General features: G+C 35.2%; 2 protein-coding genes across 3 annotated transcripts; both read right to left on the bottom strand.

Annotated features, from left to right (window-relative positions):
* Positions 1 to 8,999: 8,999 nt before the first annotated feature.
* Positions 9,000 to 16,509, bottom strand: LOC140816517 (coiled-coil domain-containing protein SCD2). 2 transcript variants are annotated; one of them, XM_073175847.1, is made up of 18 exons: positions 16,338 to 16,509; positions 15,879 to 16,260; positions 15,113 to 15,282; positions 14,763 to 14,838; positions 14,597 to 14,638; positions 14,428 to 14,490; positions 13,931 to 13,980; positions 13,816 to 13,843; positions 13,617 to 13,691; positions 13,425 to 13,535; positions 13,281 to 13,341; positions 12,438 to 12,554; positions 12,197 to 12,315; positions 11,868 to 11,937; positions 11,556 to 11,600; positions 10,901 to 10,941; positions 10,112 to 10,238; positions 9,000 to 9,496 (listed from the first exon to the last, which is right to left on the bottom strand). In XM_073175847.1, exons 2-18 carry the CDS (start codon positions 16,239 to 16,241, stop codon positions 9,360 to 9,362), a joined length of 1,695 nt encoding a protein of 564 aa, XP_073031948.1. In that variant the 5' UTR covers positions 16,242 to 16,260; positions 16,338 to 16,509; the 3' UTR covers positions 9,000 to 9,359. The 2 variants fall into 2 exon arrangements, with proteins under 2 accessions (XP_073031948.1, XP_073031949.1); XM_073175848.1 differs by having other exon boundaries at positions 11,556 to 11,597.
* Positions 16,510 to 18,033: 1,524 nt separating this feature from the next.
* LOC140817343 (uncharacterized) lies at positions 18,034 to 19,254 on the bottom strand. Its single transcript, XM_073176992.1, has 2 exons — positions 19,115 to 19,254; positions 18,034 to 18,683 (listed from the first exon to the last, which is right to left on the bottom strand). The coding sequence occupies exons 1-2, from the start codon at positions 19,230 to 19,232 to the stop codon at positions 18,034 to 18,036; spliced, it is 768 nt and encodes a 255-aa protein (XP_073033093.1). The 5' UTR covers positions 19,233 to 19,254.
* Between the last annotated feature and the right edge of the window lie 6,422 nt (positions 19,255 to 25,676).

Genomic DNA, 25,676 nt, shown 5'->3' with positions numbered 1-25,676 from the left:
GTTTTAAATGTTAATTTTGCATGCTTAAGTTCTGATTAGTAGGTGATTTTGGAACGGGTCACTACATTTATGGTATCAGAGCATGCATTAAGATTTTGGGATTTGGAACTGTTCTTTTGGGTTTAATCTCTGGTAACTTTTGTAGCTAGAGATGTCTGGTTTTGACGACGATGCTAGTAGTCATGGCAGCATTGGACGCTAGGAAGACCGCGACGATCGGGAGCGTCGCCGAGAGCATCGAGAACGTCGTCAACACCGTCGTGATGAGCCTCGGAGTTTTAGTATGCATCGGTTCTTGCAGATGGGGCCGAAACCTCTTTCGGGCGGTGAGACTCCGGATGTTGCGGAGAACTGGCTTGAGAGGATGGAGAGCTGCTTCAAGACTTTTCAGTGCTCGGCGGAGCAACAGATTGATACCCTTGATTTCTTGCTGGAGGGTGGTGCGCGTAAGTGGTGGAGGTCTACCTCTGCACCGATAGTTCAGCGACAGGGTCGAGTTCTTTGGGCCGATTTCCGAGCCGCTTTCATGCTGCTTTACTTTCCGCCAGCTCTTCTGCAGACCAAGGCGATTGAGTTGATCAATCTGAAGCAGGGAAGTTTGTCTGTTGATGAGTATCAGCAGAAGTTCTTTGAGTTGTTTCCGTATGTTCCACATGTCAGTGACAATGCTAGGGCCAAGTATAACCATTTTCTTCAGGGCCTCAATCAGGAGATTTATGATCGGGTTGTTGTCTGTGATGATCCGACATCGTATGAGGGCCTTGTGAACCGTTGTCGCCAGGCTGAGGGCAGTTTGCTGAGAGGTCGAGCCATGCAGTCTGCTCGTCCTACTAGTTCTTTGGGTCCCCGCGCCCAAGCATTTAAGAAGGCTGGATCTACTTCTTCTTCCTCTGGATCTGGAGGAGTTCACCATTTTGGGAAGAAGAAGGGCCCGTGTCAGCATTGCGGGAAGGATCATCCGACGGAGCGTTGTCGCAAGGTTGCGGGTGCTTGTTACAAGTGCGGTGAGATGGGCCACATGAAGAGAGATTGTCCACAGATGGGCGGAGGATCAGGATCTGGTTCTCAGGCTTCAGTTCACCAGAGGTCACAGCAGGGACAGTCTACTCAGAGTTCTAACCTCCGACCGCGTACTCAAGGGCAGGTCTTTGCTCTTAACCAGGATCAGGCTGCTGAGGAGAACGAGAGAGTTATCGCAGGTGTTTTTTTATTATGTGGATTACCTGCTTACGTTCTCATTGATACTGGTGCATCACATTCATTCATATCTGCGAGATTTGCTAAGCGTCATGCGTTACCTTTCACTTCTTTGGACGTTGTGGTATCTGTTTCCACACCGATGGGTCATTCGGTGCTAGCTAAACGTCTAGTTTTAGGTTGTCCTCTAGAGTTTGAGGGTAATGTTTTAACTGCTAATTTGATGATTCTTGCGATGGAGGATTTTGATTGCATTCTGGGAATAGATGTGCTGACTGTGTTTAGAGCTACTGTGGACTGTTATCAGAAGTTTGTGCAGTTTCGTCCAGTTGAGGGCGACAGTTGGTTTTTCTATGGAGAGGGAGCGCGACCCCCGATGCCTGTGGTTTCTGCTCTGAAAGCCTGTCGTGCTTTAGAGTCGGGCGGGGAAGGCTACCTTATCTATGCTATTGATTCGTCCGCAGATAGTGTCGGTATCAGTGACATTCCAGTGGTTTGCGATTTTCCGGATGTTTTTCCCGAGGAGATTCCTGGTTTTCCTCCCGTTCGGGAAGTGGATTTCGGCATTGATTTAGTGCCAGACACGGCACCAATCTCTAGAGCTCCTTATCGTTTAGCTCCATCGGAGATGCAAGAATTGAAACAGCAGTTGCAGGATCTTCTTGACAAGGGGTATATTCGACCCAGTGTGTCCCTGTGGGGAGCACCAGTTCTTTTTGTCAAAAAGAAGGATGGTTCTATGCGGCTCTGCATAGATTATCGGCAGTTGAATCGTGCTACGATAAAGAATAAGTATCCGTTGCCACGGATTGATGATTTATTTGATCAACTGCAAGGTACCTCTGTGTATTCCAAAATTGATTTAAGGTCTGGTTATCATCAGCTTCGAGTTCATCAGGGAGATATATCGAAGACTGCATTCAGGACCCGGTATGGGCATTATGAGTTTCTGGTTATGTCTTTTGGGGTGACGAATGCACCAGCAGTTTTTATGGATCTGATGAATCGGGTATTTCGGGATTTCTTGGATAAGTTTGTTGTGGTGTTTATAGATGATATCTTAATCTATTCGCATGATCAGCAAGAACACGTACAACACTTAAGGATTATTTTACAGACACTTCGCGAGAATCAGCTTTATGCGAAGTTGAGTAAATGTGAGTTTTGGATTGACAGGGTTGTATTCCTTGGTCATGTCATTTCTAGCAAGGGAATTTCAGTTGACCCGAGCAAGGTGGAAGCGGTATTGAACTGGTCGCGTCCGACGACAGTAGCCGAGATCCGCAGTTTTCTGGGATTGGCTGGGTATTATCGCCGTTTCATTGTCAACTTCTCTCAGATTGCTAAGCCACTCACTCAGCTCACTCGGAAAGATGTTTCATTTGAGTGGACATCAGAGTGCGAAGAGAGTTTCTTGGAACTTCGCAGACGTTTGACATCTGCGCCTGTTTTGGCTTTACCGTCTGGATCTGGTGGTTTCAGTGTTTACACCGATGCCTCTTTACAGGGACTAGGTGTGTTCTGATGCAGAATGAGCATGTGATTGCTTACGCGTCGAGACAGTTGAAGCCTCATGAGGAAAACTATCCTGTTCATGATCTGGAATTAGCAGCGATCGTTTTTGCTTTGAAAATCTGGCGCCATTATCTGTATGGTGAGCGATTTGAGATTTTCACTGATCATAAGAGTTTGAAGTATCTGTTCACTCAGGCTGAGTTGAACATGCGTCAGCGTCGTTGGATGGATCTACTCAAGGATTATGATTGTGAGATCAAGTATCATCCAGGATCTGCGAATCTCACGGCCGATGCTCTTAGTCGCAAGGTGAGATTGTCAGCTCTTCAGACTTGTGCTGTATCTGGGATTATTCAGGATTTCTGTTCGATGGGATTCAATTGTAAGCATCGGAAGGGAACAGAGAGTATCCGTGTAGCTACTATTTTGTCTGAGCCGGTTTTGTATTCTCGGATTAGAGATGCTTAGATGTCTGATTCTAAGGTTCAGAAATTAGCTCGGTTGGCTGATGGAGATAACACTTCTGGATTCCACTATCAGTCCGAGGGTCTTTTGTGCTTATCTGGTCGTGTTGTTGTACCGGAAGATGACACTTTGAGGGAGGAGATTTTGTCCCAGGCTCATCGTAGCAAGTTGAGTGTTCATCCAGGGAGCAACAAGATGTATAAGGATTTGAGGACTCGATTTTGGTGGAAAGGTATGAAACGTAATGTTTATCAGTATGTCTCCAAGTGCCTAGTCTGTCAGCAGGTGAAGGCTGAGTATCGACGACCTGGAGGTTTGTTGCAGAATCTTCCTATTCCGGAGTGGAAGTGAGAGCATATCACGATGGACTTCGTGACTCACTTACCTATGTCTGTGGGGAATAGAGATGCTATCTGGGTGGTAGTGGATCGGCTTACTAAGTCTGCCCATTTTCTTCCGTATAACAGAGATTTCACTTTCGATCGGATGGCACGGTTGTACATTCGAGAGATTGTACGGTTTCATGGTGTGCCCGTGAGTATCGTTAGTGACAGAGATCCTCGATTTACATCTAGATTTTGGGGCAGCTTTCAGCAAGCTTTGGGCACTACCTTGAGTTTGAGTACTGCATATCACCCAGAGACTGACGGTCAGTCAGAGAGGACTATTCGTACTCTTGAGGATATGTTGAGATCTTGTGTGTTGGATTTCGGGCCAGCTTGGCAGGATCATCTGCCACTGATAGAGTTTGCATACAACAACAGTTTTCATAGGAGTATTGGTATGTCTCCATTTGAAGCATTGTATGGTAGACGTTGTCGTACTCCTCTGTTCTGGGAGGAAGTCGGAGAACGACAGGTCGAGGGTCCAGAATTGATTCAGCAGGCCATGCACAAAGTTCTTGTGATCAAACAACGGATTAAGACTGCTCAGGATCGACAAGCAAGTTATGCGAACACCAAGCGCAGACCTCTTCATTTTGATGCAGGCGAGAAAGTGTTTCTCAAGGTATCACCTTTTCGGAGGATTCTGAGATTTGGACTCAAGGGTAAGCTATCTCCGAGATTCATTGGTCTTTTTGAGATCTTAGAATGTGTGGGAGATTTGGCCTACAGATTAGCTTTGCCACCGTATCTGTCTAGTGTTCACAATGTGTTTCATGTGTCCTTGTTGAGACGGTACGTAGCGGATGAGTCTCATGTTTTGCATCCGACAGAAGTTCAGCTGAATCCGGATTTGTCTTTTGTGGAAAGACCGGTTTCGATCTTAGACCGGAAGGATAAGGTACTGCGGAATAAGACTATTCCTCTTGTCTTAGTGCAGTGGCAGCGCCGAGGTGCTGAAGAAGCTACTTGGGAACTAGAGAGTCGCATGCGGTCAGAGCATCCAGAGTTGTTCTAGTTGTAGTATTTTCAGTTATGATTGTAATTTCAGTTGTACTTTCAGTTGTAATTCATTCTTAAGTTGAATGTATTGTTGTTCAGAATTATCATTCTTCAGACACGATTTCGCGGACGAAATCCTTTTTAGAGGGGGAGAATGTAGTATCCCGATGCCTAATTGGAGTTAATTATTGGATTAATTATATTTCAGTGAGATCGGAAGGACCGAACAGGGTTCGGATCGTCCGATCAGGGTTCGGATCGTCCGAGACAGGTGGCTGGACACGTGGAAGACATGCAGGATTCGGATCGTCCGATCAGGGTTCGGATCGTCCGAGACAGGTGGCTGGACACGTGGAAGACATGCAGGATTCGGACCGTCCGATCAGGGTTCGGATCGTCCGAAGTGTGCCGGATCGGATCTTCCGAAGTGGATCGGATCTACCGATCGTTGTCTATAAATAGAGGCGCGAGGCTTCACTTTTTACTCGCCAATTCCGAGTGTTCCAGAGCGTTTTAGTCGTTTCTGATGGGTTTCTAGTCTTTTCCCGAGGTTCAGGCACTAGCAGAGAGCTACTGGTTTTGTAGCGGAGCTGTGCTCTAGTTGGGAGCTAGCGGCATCAGTGGGCTGACTACGGACGCAGGCTTGATTCTAGGGCTGATTGCTAGGATCTACTGGTTTGAGGTACGAAAGTACTATCCGAGATAGCAGGATTGAGTATGCTTTACTATGTGTTGTATGTTTATATGTTGCATTATTATCTGTCATATGATGCATGGTTTATTATGCGGCATTTGCATAATCATGTTGAGCCTGATTATCTTTGAGATAGCCTGTTGAGAGGGTGCTCAGCCCTCGTTTGTTGTGGATGGTTGGACCCCGTTGGCCGACGGTGGTCAGGTCACCGGTATATCCACAGGTTTATTTTGGTATGGGAGCCACCTCCTGGTGCGACGGCGCAGAGTGCTACATACCTTGACGTCATTTACCTGAGCAGTATTTCGTTATACCCAGATCCTGGTATCCAGTACATTTTGCATACATGCATGTCATAGTCTTGTATACTCATGCTTTCGGTGCTGAGCGTTTTATGCTCACGTCCTCGGTTTAACTCTGTTTTGGACACCCTATTCGATGGGGCAGGTCTCAGGTTGGACGGTCCAGGAGGGAGCGGACAGGGAGCTGACAGAGGTTGACCTGTAGTTGTTGGTATTTGTTCTTGGAATTTAGTTCGATCTGGTTGTTTAAGTATTTTGTACTTACAGATTCGATTGGGTTGTATTACTGTTTTTCCGCTGTTTACCTGATTCAGTTTTAAATGTTAATTTTGCATGCTTAAGTTCTGATTAGTAGGTGATTCTGGAACGGGTCACTACAATTTTTGCTCTGATTTATGATATTCAAATATCCGTGAGAAAAGTTGACTTGATTAATATCTGCATCGAAAATTAATATTTTCAATATAAAAATTATAATTTTTAATAAATAATTAAAAATTCTTCTAACAAAATTGACATGTAAGATTTTCTCATGAGAAGTTTATGAATAATGATAACTATGGAATGTCAATCAATAAATAAATATATATAATTTACATAAAAACTAGCATAAAATAGAATAGAATTATATTTTCACTTTTTACTAATTTATTTTGCATTATTTTTTACAAGGTCAAATCTTTGATCAAATCAAAATCAAAACCAAAACCGTATTTAAGCAGCCCGATTCCAGTTTTATCTTTCGTTGGTACTACAATTGTCAAAGCATGGAGTCCACACATAATCAAGTGATTCAATATATGTTCGAGTAAAATGCTATTGTAAAAGTGGAAGATAGTCTTTCTAAGAATCAAGGACCTGCAATATTGCTTTATGCATGCATTGTTTTTAGCTATCGATCAGTTATCATTGCTACTCACCACTCCAATTTTCCTTCCTCCTTTAGTTGACACAAAAATCAATGTTGGAATTTGGTTACCATCTTCAATTGTGCAAGTAACTCACAAATTACAGGCATTTTAGAATTTGGTTATTTTAAGAAAAAATTGAGTCACATACAAGAAATATTCAATGAAATAATAATTTAGACAAAAACTTTGGAAAAGGAAGATGGTTTTAATTTAATTTTGTTATAAAAAATAAAAATGGTAAAGGAGTGGAAGAGGGTTGGATAAGGATTAAGGAGCCTGCCTGCAAATAGACAAAAGGATCCATAATGGTGTCAAGATAGAAATGATGTGCACTTGAGGTTTTTGCTGAAAATACAATTGTATTTTACCGGCACGCCTGTGATTAACTATTGGCCAGCTTACCTGTCCATACCCACGTGGACCAACCATTTTTTTGGAATTCAATTTTTTTTAGAAAAAAAGAAAAAAAAAACCATTTTTGGGGACAGAATGGAAAATTTCAAAAAAGTAAGGAAAAAAGCTTCTGTTATTCTTCGTTTGATTGAGAAGTGACCGCTGTCATGTCTAATGGTTTAAACAATTTATTCATCAAATGGTTTTTTTTTTTTAATATATATTATATATATGTGTGTGTATATTATATGAATAAATACATAATATACATGAATCATTCCTTAAATAATTACACATAAATCATAATTACACACGGTAAGAAAAACGTGACACATATTAAAAGAAGTAGCGTGTACAAATTGAAATTGACGACGACTAAGAAAATTTAGATGCATACACGATTCTTTTTACTCTCTGCTCCCGACTTTTCTCGTTGATGGTATGAAAAACGCCTATAAATAGAAGCGATTGAGGTCCCTAAGAATACAATCTCATACAGAATAATACACTATCTATAGAGAGATTGGAGTGTTTACAAGGCTTCAATCGAAAGAAAATCAGAATACTTAAAGATGATTCAATGGCCGGAGGTAACGCTCGATTTAGCTTCCGTATTTTTGTTTATCATGTTTATATACGTGCAAAAACATAATTTTTTAAAAAAAATTCTAACATTTGATATCAGAGTCGTGATACCTCTGCCTTGAAAATATTTTGTTTTCTGAAGATCGGATATCTTGAACTTTAAGAAATTGAAGTTGGATATCATAATAATTACACGTAAATCATAATTACACAGACACACACACCCATATATATATATATATGTGTGTGTGTGTGTGTGTGTTATATGCATAAATAAACAAATCTTAATTGCAAATCATAATTACGTTCAATTTTAATGAATGATGTGTGTGTGTGTGTGTGTTATATGCATAAATAAACAAATCTTACTTTCAAATCATAAATAAACAAATATTACTTGCAAATCATAATTACGTTCAATTTTAATGAATGTGGTACTAGCTGCATATTGTTGTCTTGGTCCAAGTAAAAGAGACCAGCTAGAAGATAGATAGTAAATGTAATCGATTTGCAGTTCTAAAAAAGGCGCCAACATAATCATGAGATTTGCATATGTTTCACCATAGATAGATGTAGAACAAGAAAATTATGTAAGAGGAGCAAAAACGAAAAGAATCATTAAGTTAAGGCCATACTTGGATGTGAAAGAAAGTGGGTTTTTGGCTAATGTCAGTTGTGAGAAAATCAAGGAAAAGTAATGTGTATTTTATTCAAGGATGGCTCCGACTTGGAGTAATACATACGTATGATAATAAATAGTGTGCTCAAGTCCATATCAAACAACAGAAAGTGGTTAGCTGTTAACAAGGAGGTCGGGCCAACATTGCCTTCTAAATTATTCATTAAAGAAACCCCCCTTCGTTTTCTATTCTAACCTTTTTCATATAAAACTAATCCACTTTTCTCCTCCTTTTGCTGCGTGCCAACTATGGTAGTTATAATATATTATCACATGCTTCATTTGTCTCCATTTGTATTTTTTGGCAATTTCAATGAGCCCCCTTCCCATCCCCACCCATAGGCATGAATTATGTAATGGCTCACCCTAACTCCAAAACCAGCTGCAACGCACAGCTAGGATTTCTTTAAAATGATGTCTGCAGATACTTTATTCCAACGGCCACATTGAAACTTTCCAAATGGAAAATGACAAATTCCTCCTCTCTCTTATTTATTCATTTAAAGTGTATGGCCCTGTAGTCTGCGATTGTCTCTCAAGCGTATAGTTGGTTCCCATTAGGGAATTTAGATGGGGACGATACTCGAACAAACAGACTGGGTTTAATCGATCAACGTTTGATGTGTTATGTCTTTTGTCCAATCAGAACTTTATCTTCTACATCACTTCAAAAGGGAGGCACAAATCAATTGAATCTCACACGCGAATTTAGTGATATTTCACCTTTCCATAATAAGTTGAAAGAAACTTCACTACTGTACCTCACGGTTCATACTGCTTCCAGATTCATTCAGGGTTCAGCACAGAGTCAAACAATTCTTCAACGGAACAAGCAATTAAATTGTGGTCTTCTTGGTACATAAAAACTCAGGCTAAAAAAAGGGCATAAATTAATTTGTTCACACTTCACACATCTTGTTACAGAATATCAGCAAGTGATTCCAGAATCACAGCAACCATGCTCCTATAAAACCTTAGAAGTCGTCTCCCTTATATGATATCATTTACTTCAGTCAGTATTTCTCTCATTTGAATCAGTACAGTCTTAGGCTACGGATAACTACGAGATTTCTTTTCTTTTCATTTTTTATAATTATAAAAAGAATAAGTATCTACGTTTTATCTATCAATAGCTAAATCAAGATGCTTTAGTAAGTAGGCTACATATCTTATGGTTAATAATGAACGTGTAATCGAGTAAAAAGCAGATTGTCCTGAATCTTGGGAGAAGAATTATCGAGTAGAATTCTTAGACTGTGCAACAGAGCTGTGTCCACCAAGGGATGCTCCCTGGTCAGTTTCTTTTCGCGATGCCTCCCAGAGCCTTTGCTCGATTCCCAGTTTTCGAAGTTCTATCAAACCTTGCTCAACTGAAACAATAAATGACATTCTCATTTAATTTGAAGCACTAAGAAGTAGAATAAACGAGCATTGAATTGATATTAATTGTATCGGAATTCAATCAACCATCAGGAATTACAAGTTCATAAGAACTACGATTGGCCACTGTGCTTAAAAGGTATAAGCATCTACAAAATAATTCACGCTTCAGAGCAGAGATCATCAAGTTGCAGTCAATCAGATTCCAACCAAAAACCATTTATTAGAATGAACTCTTAACAAAATCTATTTACCTCGTAAGTGTGTCTAGCTAGCAAATATGGAGGCTTTTATTGATTCTAGAGTATTGCACGTCAAAACATCACATCCATATTGACTATAACTGAAGTTTTAAAAACTGCTGAAGTCAAAACAGACATCCTGCAAGGGTGTAAATCCTCGCACGACTTTCATTTGTCGGTCATTTGTCTGCAACTTAATCATGGTATCCTAATGATGAGAATGAAAATTCTGATTTAAAAGAATATATGAAGGCATATGTGCATTAATATTTTCATACGAATTAGTAGAAGCACTATGTTAGGCATATGTGCATTGATATTTCTTACGAAGTAATATTGAGATATTCCAAAACTAGTACTCACCATCAACTGCGTCATTAGACATAGGAGATTGTCCACTTCGGCTGATCCAAAATTTAAGTCTCGACTTGGCTATCTCTTCCTCTATACCATAAATTTTAGATCTTCTCCAGAAGTATGTAAGCCAAGCCTACATTGAGTAAAGATAATGCTGTGAACACCGTTGATTGGGATTATAAATCAGCACGAGGATACATGAAAAATAAACCTAAATTTGTTGGAGAACATGTTTTAAATTTCTGGAAAAATTACTACTGCTGTAGTCCCCCAAACTTTTCATTCTCTCCTTTACTCCCTCAACTAATAAATGAACCAGATTGGGCACAGTATTACATGATTGTTGCCTTTAATCCTTTTTCCAACATCTCTGTGTTTCCTTGCCAAAAAGAGAGAGACGTGCAATAAAAGCTAAGGTGCAATGCTGTCTTTTCAATAAAATCGATTCACCTTGATCAGTAATAAGTTTTAGTTGTGTCTCAAGTAACAATTAATTCACGTTGGTTCCAGAAACATAACCTTAAGAAAAAACAGATACAAATAGGCTGAAAGTGCCTTCTGTGAATTTTTCTTATAGATACTCAGAATTGAAAAATACAAAAATAAAGTAAAATGCAAAACAAAAACCTCAGGGAAGACGCTACCGGCAAACTTCCCAAAGGTAAGCATAAATGCATAATATACTGAATGAATGGAAGGTTTGATGTTGCTTATTGACATAGATATCAACGTACTGCAGAAAATACACCATCAGATCACACTAAAACTAGAAGAACTGAATGCAAAATAATGCACCTCTTTGAAGAGGACATCCTCAGATTCCTCTGGGCTGAGTTCTGCAAACAAACAAAAACATGAACAGAAGATTTTATAATATTTCTGTAATCAGTCTAATATGACAAAGGGCATTGGCAGTTTTTCGCACTGAGTAAGAAAAAAATATAAAAATAGATGCACATTGAAAAGCTGCTGACACAGCCCGGTGTATCACATACTCACAGTTTAATAAATTCGTTAAACATTTGATCTCAAAGATGTGAAAAATTACCTACCTAAATAATGCTAATTTTGACCACTGTACGATGGAGAGGAAAAATGATTTTCTGTTAGTTCGCTTCCGGGCATTACTATAAAACACTATCAAGAAATTAAATTATAGATGAAGGGATTTGGAGGAATAGATGGAGTCGGCTATCTTTAGAAAACAAAAAATCCAAGTATCAAATATCAGATACATCATCCAAAGTAGCAGAGTCAACTTTAATTAAATCAGTGTTAGCTGATATTGGAAAAATAAACAAATGAAAAATGATGAACAGAAAACATACTCTTTCATGCCATCATAAACACCGAATGCAATAAGATCATATTAGAAATCCCTTGACTAATAACATTACAAAAAATTTATCCAACTGAATAAGAGAATGCAGATTAAAACATTTACACTTACCAAATGCTTCCACGTACTTCGGATCACTTGGTGACTTGAAATCTGCTAGCATGTAAAAGTATTACAAAATGAAAACAAACTCGTAATACTTATGTTATTTCAAAACTACACAAAGCAACTTCTGAAAATAAGCAACCAAAGAATTGGTTCATCACTATTTGAAAATTGAACCACAATCAGTTTAGGTAATAATTAGTTCATTTTTTTTTTTGGCCAAAATCCTCCCTACCCAGATATACAGGCATTGACGGTCAAAATTCTTCAGAAAAGTTAACACATTGTCAATTATTACTGCAAAATGTTAAAATAAACCTGATATTGACGTTCTAGCAGAGTTTGGGCGGCGTTGTTGAACCAAAGCAAGGGCAATGGATTCTTCAACCTTAATAAAAATAGAAACAGAAAAATGGAATGTTTAAAAAGAAAAAGGGAAAAAAGACAAATGAAATAATTCCATAATTTCCCTAAATACAAAGTGAATCTATAAAACAAGAAGTTTAGTCCAGTCCTAGAGATAAATTGATATTAGATAACATTTAAACGGAAGGCAATTGCTTTAAAAATGAATTATGATACAACTCTCCATAAAATTAGAAGAAATCAACATCTCCAGAGAAATGTCAATAACTAGCAAAGAAAACCTTCAAGGAAGCAAGTTCTTTTAAGCCCATTTCAACTGTTAGCATGCTCTCGATGTTTCCTTCTCCAGTGAGATCATTTAAGTCCTCGTCAATTTTTCCCCTTTGTGGATTATTATCACCTGCAAAACACAGAGAATCGTCGCTAGATATCAAAAGCAGTGAGATAGAGCAAAGGAAGTGTTTTAGAGTCAAGTCTTTCAGGGTAAGAGATACAACCATGAACCATCAATGGAAAACTAACCTCTTTCTGAAAATTCTTCCTTAGCCTTCTGTCCAGCAGATAGAACAACTTCCAAAGGAAGAGGTGCTAAAGATGACCAATACTCATGCTTTGAAACAGCTACATCTGCGCAAATACCTAATAGGACAGTGAAATTATAATGCGAACAAATATCTGAAACACATAGTCAGATTATCGCTCAAATATAAAGAATTATAATATATACATATAAATATATACATATAAACATATAAATAAAAAATATATATTTATATGTGTGTGTGTCTATATATATATATATGAGCAAAAAATCATAAGATTTCAGTGCATGACGATTAAGAACACCAAAGACATTTCCTTATAATGTAATTTATGATTTAAGAGAACGAAATGGAGCCCTGAATTAATCAGGCATGTTGTAATTAAGTATGACTTAAACGACCTGGGGATAAATAAGACTTTAAATTCAAACAGACCTCAGCAAAAAAGAGAGATTTACTTTCACAGTATTAATTAATCCAAGGCTAAAATCTTGCACGATGGATTTTTATTTGTGATAATTGAAAGGCCACATCTTAAACATATCTTTTCGTTGTTACACTAAAGTAATAACACGACATTATGGAGTCCACAACTTCAAGTTCAGTATGCAGTTTGTTAGCCATTAGGGACAGGTTGGTACGAGCACTTCAAGCAATTGTACCCAAAAACAAATGTTAGTATAAGCATTGACCAAAAGGAGATAGACAAGGTAATTGACTCACTTTTATATGCTAATTATTTCAATCTGCCAACATGGCTGCCAAAAGTAAAGATTAACTATGGAATAGCAAAGGAATGAATTATAGTGAAGATATTGATTACCAAGGCTAGCAGCTAAGCCCCAGTATCTCGCAAGCCAACACCTTTTAAGAACAACTTCTTCCTGCAAAAGTAAAATTTCCAGAAAAGAAACTTCAGACGATTAGCTGCAAGCCTGAAAAGCAATATTCTACAACAGCTACCTACCATTTCGTGTTGAGTCAAAACCATTCTTTGAGTCATGGAGCGGAGAGCTTTAAGTTCAGACTCAATTCCATGCAATTGATCAATGGCAACGACAGCTTCATCTTTTGCAACCTTATTCAACCAAAACATACATCCTTGTAGAAAATATGTTGGTCAAGTCAACATAAACTCGTAAAATGTGATTCTACTCACCTTAACATCAGATCGCAGAGATGCCATTTCTATATCTATTCCATCCTTTGCCAGCTTCGCCTCTTTAAGTGCAGTCTGTAAATTTTTTACTATAATTAGAAAAACTTAGGACACAAAGTTAAGCAATCTAGAGGCCCGAACAATCCAGTGGCCCAGAAAATATATATTTTTTTTCAGGGGGTGGGGGTGTCAAAAGTACCTCTCTTTGGCGTAGTGCAGCTTCTTTCCTGCAATTATTGATATGTTATCTTAGCAAACAGCTGTCAAAATTTGAACTTAGGAGTCAGAGTGGAGGCCTTCGTAAATTTCTTTACCTGCTCAAAAGCTTAGCTTCTAAAGAAACCCCTTCTCCAAGAGCCGCTACCTGTAGGATTTTTAGAATGCCTTCAAGTTGAATTCAAATTGAAGCTGGTTACTGAAATTGGTAACTTTGATTCATTTGCTGTGTCATATGGTCCATGAAATTGAACAACAAGTTTAATCCACTCAGCTTCCCTCATAATTTGGAGTTCAAGTAATATCAAATTACCATCAGAAGGTAGAAAGTAAACAGTGTCAAAGCGGTCAGTCAACAAACCAGTTGTAAAGAAGTATCTTGAAAGGATAAGGAACCTCAATTTGGAGTCTCAACATACTATTAGTAATGTGGAACCAGATATCAGTAAAGCTGCATTGGACCAAGCAATGTATAGCATATGCATACGCCGGAGGCATACAGGCTTCAAAGTTGTTTAAATTGTGATATGATTTAGTAAGAAACTTATGGAACCTTCTACATGTACAACAGGAGAATAGAACGAGAGTTGTTGACCTGTTTCTCAAGCTCCCTAACTCTGACTTCAGCTTCTTTGCAACTCTCCTCTGCAAACCTGAGCTGCAACATCAATCATAAATACCAAGACTGAGCCTTAATACATAGATCACAGAGACAACATATCCGTAATGTGCAGAAGGATGTTTCAGATAAACTTTAAACAGACCTTTTCTAAAATATTCTCATTTTCTTCCTGTAGCATATCAAGCTGTTAAATAAGTAGATATTAGCTTCAAAGGGGCAAGATAAATGCCATCTATAGAGAATCAAAAGTTTTATTTGGACTGCAGAATTCTCAAATAGTTCAAACTTTGGGCAAACAAATAACATACTTCATCATGTAGGGCAGAAGAAGCATGCTTATCTCCTGCATCTTTTAAGTTTATCTGCCCAAACTCTTGTGAGAACCTGCATTTCACGTAGGTACCTTTAAATTCATGTGCAATAGAATGTAAAAATGCAATTATATAATAGAGTCATCCTCGTGTATCCAAGCTTTGGCAACATCTATCATTATGCAAGGAATCTCATGCACAAACAGAGAGAAAATGGACTTCTAGAACTAAGATGCATGTGCACACTATCACCATATTATAAAGCTGATGAACCCAAGAATTCAAACAAGAAAGCCTCTCACTGATATTATTCGATCTTAGAAAGATTGAAAAGCCAAAGCATAGACCTTTTTTCTCTTTGCCGGTGGGTAGGAGGATCAATTGGTGGAATAGGTTCGGGAATTTTCAGTGGTGGTCTACTAGGTGGAACAGAGTGTGTGTTGCCAATTGAAATCGATGGTCGTCCTGTAGATGTTGAGCGAGCCGGAGGGACTTCATCCAGTAAGTTGAGAGTAACCTAATAAAATTACACATATAAAAGGATTAAAAAAAGGAAAGGAAAACCAAAATTAGCCTTTAGGCTATGAAGCCACGCTTAAATATGCACACCTCATTGAACATTATGAAATAAATCATAAATCACAACAAAATCTAAATGTCCATGGTTTTAAATGAAAAATTCACGGTCATATCAGACACCTTATGCCTATAACCACAACAAGAAGTTCAAACCAGAAAACAGTCCGGTGATCCTTAATTCCTCTATTTGGATGAAGATTTAGCAAAAGAAAATATATAAAAAATCTACACGGAAATTCAAATTTTTTGATAAGTGAGTTTAATAGCGTGCTCCTTGAATTTGAAGGACTCTTCAAATGCAAGTGAATATTGCAACAGCAAGAGACGAAACATTACACGCTGAAATCCTGGTAGGTCAAACATGTAATTGAGCAGCCAATTCAAATTCAACATAAAAATACTAAGATTGACTTGAGTGAGAACTTGAAGCAAAATCACCTTCTACACCACAAACATCGAAATTGCTCTTTACATGAAAAATCAGCAAAATGAAACCGCATTAGCGCAAAACAAGCAAGAAGCATGTAAAATTACCGCATCAGAAGAAGATCTACTAATCTTAGGAGGCTGGACCACATGCTTAACGTTACTACTGACGTTATCAAGGCCATTAGCTTTGATAGGCGGCCTGGAGAGAGACAAGGGAAGAGGAGGATTGAATCGGAGTCCTAAACCTCCGTCATTGTCTTCCTCGCCGTCATCATCCTCATCGTCTTCATTGTCCACCGCGGATTGCGAAGCCATGACCTGAGCCAGCCTCTGAGCGGCGGCTTTGGCGGCATAGTTCTGAGTGCGCTTGATATTCGAAATGCCGCTTCCGGAAGATGACCGCGCGTGATTCCCGTGCACCGGCGACCCGACCGCCGAATCGCTGCTCCAGTGGCGGAATTTCTCCATTTCTCACTGGAAATTATGCCTGAAATCGCAAGGATTTAAACAGGAACGTGAGTTGAACAACGTGAGAAAATGGAGAGACTATCAGAGTACATTTACCTGGATCGCCGGATCTACAAGTTAAACAGTCCCAATGTTTTCAATCGCTGGAGATAACGATGATATACAAAACATTAAATGTGTCATTATTGTGGTAAGCAACATTTAGCCAGTGTTTTATCTCTTAATATTACTATTATTACTTTATAAAAGAGAGAAACATATGATAAAGCTAAAATTATGTATTAGTGATACTCTCATTTAACAAAATCCAACTTTGGATACTTTGCATTACCATTTTGAATTAAAATTACAATTTTAGTCCCGTGTTTTGAATTTTAATCACGTAACTAATTAAAATTTTGATTTTTATATAATAATTTTCAAGTCCTTACAAGTTACAACATTACCATTAATTGAATTATTGTATATCTATTCACAATTGAGTTATACAGTCAGCTCATATTCTTGCATTCTTAATTATGTTATCTCTTTATAGTATTAGACTAAAAAATAGAAAATAACTATAAGTAATCTTTTCTTAATGATAAATTATGATTAAAATTAAGATGAAATCATTATAATGTACTTGTCATCTAAGGTGATTCCTTTGCCAAATGTAATAATATAAGGATATATAATTTTTTATAAGAACCAAAACATAACATTGTGAAATAGAGCATGTTGAACATGATCGAGTCATTTCTCTCTATTGTACAGGATGTAAATGAAACGAAATAAGCCATTTAATATTCAAATTCGTCTCAAAATAAATATATTCTAGTATGATCTGTTATATATATATATATATATATATATATATATATATATATATATATATATATATATATATATATATATATATATATATATTTATATATATCATTTTTCGCGAACTATTGAATAATATGATTTGAACTCGAGTTTAACTCCATAAAAAAAAAATTCGAACATGATCGAGTTCGACTTAAATTCGAATACAAATCAAATTTTTCCTAGCTGACTCAAAAAGTTAGGAAACCAACTCGATTCATTTAAACCTCTCTAAACTGAAACGAAATCATCTGCCACACTTAATATTCCAAATTGTAATACAATTTGCTCATACAAGCTTCGTTTCCACAAATTATAAAAAAATTAAACGCAGTAAACGCCATGGATGCAAAAATACAATTAATTATTGATAAAACATTTTATTCATCTATTTTTTAATTAAAAATATCAATATATTGTTTTAGTCATTTATCGTGCTTGAGACATCGATTTTTTTTAAAAAAAATAAATGAATCGAATGTTTTATATTAGTTATATTTTGTTCATTTACGATTTAATACATTTAACTTTTAAATAATTTGTACAAGCAACACTTTTTTAAACAAAGTGTGGTACTATTTAGAACACGAGTAGGTCTCATGTGAGGTCGTCTCACGGATCTCAATTTGTGAGACGAGTCAATCCTGCCCATATTCACAATAAAAAGTAATACTCTTAGCATAAAGAGTAATACTTTTTCATGGATTATCCAAATCAATATCCGTCTCACAAAATACGACCCGTGAAACCGTCTCACACAAGTTTTTGCCTTAGAACACCGACGGTAGTTGTGGATTTTTCGTCCTCTAATACTCCAACAATATTTCAGAAAAATATTATTATTTCCAGTTTTAAAAAGAATTAAACTTTGCCGAGAAACTTTATTCTCCTTGAGAGAAAATCTACACCCATAACACGTTAAAAAATTAACAAAGAAAGAAATTCATGGCATGCAAAAAAATCCTCTCATCAGTCCCCTCTTCTGTTTGCGCTGATCACTTTTCAGAATCTCGATCTCATTCCTTAATTCAACTATCATTTCCCTCTTCTCATCATTTCTTCTTATCAACTCAGTCTGCTGGGACAAATTTTCCTCCAACAGTTGCGAAAACTTTGTCTCATCAACGTTGTTCCCAGCTTCTTTCTCCACACAACTGCTGCTGCTGATCACGATATCATTGTCGCTGCTGCTGCATATATCTCTATCTCCTATGTTTACGATCTTCTTGCCCGAATCGTGTCCAGAACCTGTTGCTAAATGCTGTTCCGATTCGGAACGAGAACTCGGCGCCTCCTCAGATGAAGTAGTGCAGTGGGGATTGGGTTTCCCGGAACATTCTTGAAGAGGATACACCTTTTTGAGGGAACTGATGGAGGAGTTGGAAGCCGATCCCGGGTTGGGTGCCTTGACGGAGGATTCGGATTTGAGGTGATGATCGTACTTGTCGGCCAAAGAGCGGTAAGATATGTAGAGTTCTTGCACCAGTTTGATGAGTTGGGGTCTCTTCTGGTAATACATGTCGGCCCTCTCGGCGAATGTGTCTCCATTGTCTTCGGTTAGCTCTAGTATCATTTTTATCTTCTTATCCAAGTCTACAACATTTAATTATAAAAAACAACTACCATTATCAGTAGGGATATATATATATTCTTCAATCATAAATTGGACATTCAGAAATGAGAAATCAATTCGAAATTACGATTCATGCATGTTTGAATACACGGATTCGAAATTAAACCTAAAAATCCAAACTGATCGAACTCACACCAAATTTTAATTAGTTACTACCTTATTTTTAAAACAAAAACGTCAATCAGTAAGGTCAATCGTTCGCTTAAAATTAAACAAAATATTCAAACAACGCAAAAAGAAAAGACTTCTGCATTGAAATCAAAATCGAACTGCGCGTCTCGGCTACGTTTCGTCTAATATATGTACTCCTATAATTTTATGAGAAAAAGAAATCAATAATATTGTGTGTGTGTGTGTGTGTATTGGGGCCGGCCGCGAAAAGAATGAAAACCTTGTAAAGCGGAGTGAAGCCTTTGAGATTGAGGTGGGCGATTATGGCTATCCCACCACCATGAATACGGAGACGACTCCTGTAGTTCATCGCTGCTACTTCTCTCCATTCCAATCATCTTTTCAAAATATTAACCCTATATATTCCCCTTGTTTTGTGCGACAAAATATAATTTTTCATTTGAAAAAATTAACCTTGCTAGCTAGTTTTTATTTATTTATTTATTTTTTATTATCAATGTATTTCAATATACTGTCAAATTTTTTTTTTAAAAGGTTGATCCTGTCTAAATAACAAAATATCCTGAATATATCGTAAGATTTTTGGATTGTTTGGGACTCTATTGATCCCTTAGCTAATAGCTAATTTCCTTGTGGGTAATACGTTGATTCTTCATATTATTCCCACGATTGAGGAAATTTGTTGGAAACCTTCTGATAAGGGAAATATCTTACTCTTAATTTTGGGGAATTAGGATTTATCTTATCTCCCAGAATTTTTCTCCATCTCCATGAAATTTTCTAGTGAGGATGAGAAAATCCCATACAGATCAATCTACACTGTACTTAAATTGATACGTACCGCAGTTTAATGACAAATATGATTGATAATGTATACTTCTACGCATAGTTTGGTACATATGATAGGATAAGAATGTGATATATAATATAAGGATAAGTTAAGGATAAATAAGATGTATGATATTATATTTAATGTTTGGTATGATTTTAATAAGAGTGATTAAATTTATATATTAGATTATAATGACAAAATTAATCTTATAATAATAAATTTTATAATTTCAAAAGTTGTTGCTTGAGTTCATATTTTTTATTTGTTCATACGCCGATAGTGCTTGCATGATTTATTTATTTTTACCTAATTTTATATATTATATAATATGATAATTGAGCCCTTGATTTTGTGAGTCAAGTCAAATATCAATTTTTAATGTTAATCGAGTGATACTAATAATTTTATTAAGATTTATAAAAATTATTTATATAATTATTTCGAATTCATTTATATAATTATCATATTATATAATATATAAAATTAAATAAAAATATTTATTTGATTTTAATTTCTACCTACTAGCATAGATTTAAAAAAATCATTTATAAATTGAGGGTAATTAAGTCATTTATAGTGTATTTTATTCTTAAATAAAAATTATCACACCTAATAGAAATGATATTTTATCCTTCAAAAAATTATTTATCAAGGGCTCATGATATTATCATGAGCCTTTTAAAAATGTACCAAACATGGGATAAAGAGGATTATTTATCAATTCTTTCCTTATCCCATGTACCAACTATGCCCTAATGTGAAAAAATGTATCATAAAACACCATGATTTTAAAAATGACAAAAATTGTCACACTTGAATGATTATTTTAGTAAATTATATAAAAAAAATCTTATTTAAATATTAATTTCGGTATAAATTCTTCTTCAGTACATTAAAAATAGTGTACGCAAACAACTATTTACTATGTGCACAATACCTGCACATGATGATTTTTTTAAGGGATACGTGAACAAGTCACAACTGCACATGATTATTATTTTGTCGAGTACTTATTTCATATTAATTTTCCATCTGTTAAAAATTTCATGACCTGCCATAATAAACCATTGCATAATTATTTTATTTCTTTATATATATATATATAAAGAAACATAATAATATTTCAGTTTTTGCACTTAAATTGCACACATGGTTTCTTCCAATTCTATAAAGAATCTTTAATTGATTGAATTATCTTAATGAATAGAACAAATTATCCAAATAATAATAATATAACAGGCGGCACATTTTTACAGTTTGGGTAAATCAAAAAAATCGTCGTCCAACAACTCCAGGGGAAAATATGCCAAGCTATCATCTTCAACAGCAGATGGCACAATTCCATCACTCGTCGAGGCAACAGATAGGGAATTGTTGTCCAGTAGAGTAGCACCTTCAAGATCACGGTGCTCGTCCCGTGCAGAATATTGCATGTCGAGCGCTTTCCTCGAACCAATGGCCTATGAATTTAAGTACAACCAAAGAAAACATAATTCGATCACTCTTTGTCATTACATTAATGTAACATGTATGTATAATTACATTCGTGATCGACGGCGCTTATATATGATATACATCAACACTCACAAATCTTCCGACTTGACGATCGATATAAAACATTAGAAAATCCCCGTTCTGCAAGCCATGCATCGCGAAGAATTCACCTAAATATTTTACATGCAAGCGCTTAAAGTTAATTACTGGTGAAATAAATCTCCATTTAAAGATTGGTTGATATGAATTAATTAGCTAAATCACAACATATGTAGATATAGGGACGATAAAAATGCAGATTCAATGACTCACATGCATGCTCAAGCACATGTACTCTTCCACTAGTGTTTGACCAAAACCTGCACGGGAAAGACACCATAATAGTATAAAAACTGTGTTTTTTTAAGATTTTCCTCCATTAAAAAATTATGGGAAAAATATTAATATTTATATATACAGAATAAAAGAGAATAATTTTGTATCTATAGTCAGTGGAAAAAAGATATTAGATATACCCGTATCTAAATGTCCATAATTTTGGCCTAGTGACATCATCCATGGATATATAGATTCCTTCTTTATTTCCAACTTCTGGGAAATGCTTAAGGGCAAATTCCTTGTCAAAAGTAGAAAGAAAACATGTCGTATATATCAATTAATAAATGGGATTATAATATAAGTAAAAAAACCATCAAATAAAAAAAATGAAAAAAAATTAATGGGAACAAAAAAACCTTAGGGATGACTACGCGCCCTCTATCTTTCACATCGCTGTGCCTTAATCTCTTCTCAAAGAGGAATTCCAAGGCGGACATATCAACTTCCTGCGGCATAAAACTGTGGTTTAATTAGTTATGAATATCGTTTTGTTGAGGCGAAAAAGGTAAAACTTGTCTATACATCGATATATTATACCGTGCACGGATAAATTATTTTGTTGATTTATAGGAACATTGATTTATAATGTTGGATTTACATTGGTAGATTAAGCCAAAGAGTCAAAGACGCCACTTGATTTTCAATAAGAAGAAACAGTACTCATTTTCTTTTATGAAAATTGGGAATAATAAATTGAATTGATATGATCATGTATGTATACCCTAGTTGGTGGCAGAGAAGAAGGCACGGGAGGACGAAGCCACTGTCGCTTCGGTGGAGCCGCGGGCTGCACCACCATCTCCCTCTCCCTCTCCCTCTCTTTTCTTTTCTGTCTAAGTGTTTCCAACCTCATTTTTGCATTTTCCCTCCTCGACAACCCACCATCTTCATCGCTATCATCTGCAACGAAAATTCTACTTTTCGACCTTGCAGTTCTCATTGTTTCTCTTGATTTTTCACCAAGTTTATTAGGTATGCGAAGTTGCACTAGATTGGAGTTCAAATTTATAGTGGTCAGTGGAGCAACATTAATTAACATAGGTTTGGAAATGTGTAGGCAATGTCATGCTTTACCCTAACGGGATTACTGAAATCAGTTGCAAAAGCAACTCCACGTTTACCAACTGTTTTGTAATATAGTGAAGAGGAGACTAACATCACGAACTCAGAGAACACAACAGGACAAGTGGGATTTACTGACAATATGTATGAAATGCATGTTCTAGAGAAATTGAAAACGAGGACTGGTGTTCGAATTTTATGCCTTATTTTCAAAATTTTTAAATTCCATTTTCTTATTTTATATTCTTCTATTCATCTCAAATACACAGATTTGTTTGCGGTTTGCCTTTTCAAATGGATTTAAAAATCATTAAAAAAGTAAAATTTACAAAATAAATTTCTATTTTATTTTTATTTAATTCATCCGAAAAATAGTTTCAAATTTTTTAAAACTTAGTTAATAGAGTTATATTACTAAATACTAATAAATATAGAAATTAGGCTATATATTTGAGACAACTGAGAAGGAAAAAAATAATTTTGTCATTTATATATATATGTTATATTTATATTTTTATTAATATTATATATTTTTTTAATCATTCATATTATAAAAAAAATAATTTTGATTCAATATTCATAATGTAATAATAATTATATAAACATATTTTTTATGGTTTGAATATTAAATTTTAGATAATTAAAATATATCAGATTTATATAGTTTAAGGATATGGTTGTCATTTAACTAAAAATTAAATTTGGAAGCAATTATTTTCCAAACCAATCAAACTGTAACTTATACTAGTTTTAGACTTCTATTTTCGATCGCTCCGACCTTTAGTTTTTTACCAAATTCAATATAATATCCAGAATAATCACTTTAAAATAAGCAAAATCTCTTTAAAACACTTCGTAAATGTTCTATGAATGTAAAATTTAAATTTGTCCTCCTTAATTTTTACGCATTACATTAACTAATCATCTTCAAGAATTTTGCGTTTTATAAACAACACAACCTTTAGAATTTATTAGGACTCAAGTGTTACGATCATGAACTTGGCGTAACTACACCATAAAAGTTAGTTCAAAGAGGAAGAATATCTTCTAAAAACTTAATCTAGTCAATGTGAAATATCTAATATACCCCTCACACTCAGGAATGAAAAAATATAACGTGAAGTTTACAAGATTAATGCAGGTGATTCATAAGGGCAGTCAACACATAAAGCTGAGTTTGAACTTTGATATCATGTTAAGATCATGAACTTAAGCTTAACTTCACCCTAAAATGTAGTTTAAGAGAGGAGGATTGTCTAAGGCTATATATACTTAACTTTCAAAATTTTAATTCAGCCGATTTGAGATATTTAACATCAAACAATGATTGTTTTTTTTATGCTTTACCTATATTTACGTGAGAAAATATTTCAAAATCCCTAAATCACATACTTAGATTGCATTGGAATTAATTTGATGGGATTCCGAAAGGATTAATTATAATATATTTATTGAAATGATGCCATATAAATAAAATATTTGGGACTTTATTTAACTCGAGATAATTAATGGGCTTTAATGCTAAATTCTTCTCTGTATAGACATCCACGTAATATCACGATTACATGACAATGAGGCATTGTTGTAGTTTTGAAAAAATAAAAAAAAATTCAATATAATCCATTAATTTGTCAAATTTTAGTCTTAGTGCACTAAATTTTAATTTTCAAATATTCTGAGCCAACTGCTGATGTGATGAAGGAAAAATAACAATTTCAGGTGCCATATCAACATTCCTTGGTGCCAAGTCAACATTTTCATCATAACATAAGTATTTTTAGATGAAACATTAAGACTGCGCTGAAATTAGACTAAAAGCTAACAAAATCAAAGATATTGTAAAAAACTAAAAAATGAACAATTAGTAAACCAAAACCTATAATGTGAATTAAGATAGTGGATTTTTTTTTCTTTTCACCGCTTGCATGATATTATTTTTCTCGTGTATAAAGTTGAAAGTATGTTTCTTATGAGAAAATCTCATAAATATATATAAGTGAAACAGGTCGGCTCATTCTATACCTACAATGAAAATAATATTGACATTAAAATCCGTGAGACATGTCGATTCGATCTATATCTGCAGTGAAAATAATTGTTTTAACCAAACAATATATACATATTATACACACACATCTATCACTTTCTCTTACTATATTAATTAATAAGAATGTGAATATTGAAATAACTACATTTGGTAGGTTGGTATGACCATATCCTTGTTACCAGAACAACTCCATTAATTTACAATTTATCTCCCATATATCTTAACCAATTATGAATACCACTTTTAAGTACAAATTAAAATAAATTATTGTTTCGTTCCTTTTTGTTCAATGTAAATTTGTTCCGACTTCTAAATCAACCAATCGTTTGAAGTTGAAGGGTTTCGAATACTTTCTAGATTTCTAATTCAACCCTTCATTATTTAAATTTATTTACATTAATCAAATACCAAAAATATATTTTAACGTTGTAATTTAAGGCTGAATATATGGAATTAAATAGATATTTCAATTCACTAATTTTGTTTATTCACTATACCATATATACATTGTACTATCTAATGTCATCTTTAACTTAAAAATCTATTGTAGTGCAAGTTTTGTATTAACCATCTCCGACCCACTTATGTCAAATCAAACAACAAAAAGAATATTTTCGAAATATTTTTTATTTTACATACATTATTTTTATCATGTATTTAATATATATTTATAAATTTAATGATTAATTAATATGATATAAAAATATTATTCAAATTATTAATTTACTTTTTTATATTAATTAAAATTACATAAAATACAGATTAATACACACACATTATTAAAATGGTAAATACTCGAATACATAAAATTAATTAAAATTACATAAAATACAGATTAATACACACACATTATTAAAATGGTAAATACTCGAATACATAAAATTAATTAAAATTACATAAAATACAGATTAATACACACACATTATTAAAATGGTAAATACTCGAATACGTAAAATTAATTAAATAACATGATGTATTTTATATTTGTACATTTTACTTTGTATTATT

The sequence above is a fragment of the Primulina eburnea genome, chromosome 16, assembly GCF_022965805.1.
Source record: "Primulina eburnea isolate SZY01 chromosome 16, ASM2296580v1, whole genome shotgun sequence".
NCBI lineage: Eukaryota > Viridiplantae > Streptophyta > Magnoliopsida > Lamiales > Gesneriaceae > Primulina > Primulina eburnea.
This window is presented reverse-complemented; position numbering and strand designations above follow the sequence as displayed.

Bases quoted from the DNA above. Each gene is read 5' to 3' on its own strand.
- LOC140816517 (XM_073175847.1), bottom strand. From the start codon at position 16,241: ATGGAGAAATTCCGCCACTGGAGCAGCGATTCGGCGGTCGGGTCGCCG. The intron at 13,844-13,930 runs GTAAAGAAATTT...CAATAATTGCAG, and splicing joins GAAGCTAAGCTTTTGAGCAG to GAAAGAAGCTGCACTACGCC. The intron at 12,555-13,280 runs GTAATCAATATC...CTGTCCTATTAG, and splicing joins GGGCTTAGCTGCTAGCCTTG to GTATTTGCGCAGATGTAGCT.
- LOC140817343 (XM_073176992.1), bottom strand. From the start codon at position 19,232: ATGATTGGAATGGAGAGAAGTAGCAGCGATGAACTACAGGAGTCGTCT. The intron at 18,684-19,114 runs GTTTTCATTCTT...TAAATGTTGTAG, and splicing joins GCTTCACTCCGCTTTACAAG to ACTTGGATAAGAAGATAAAA.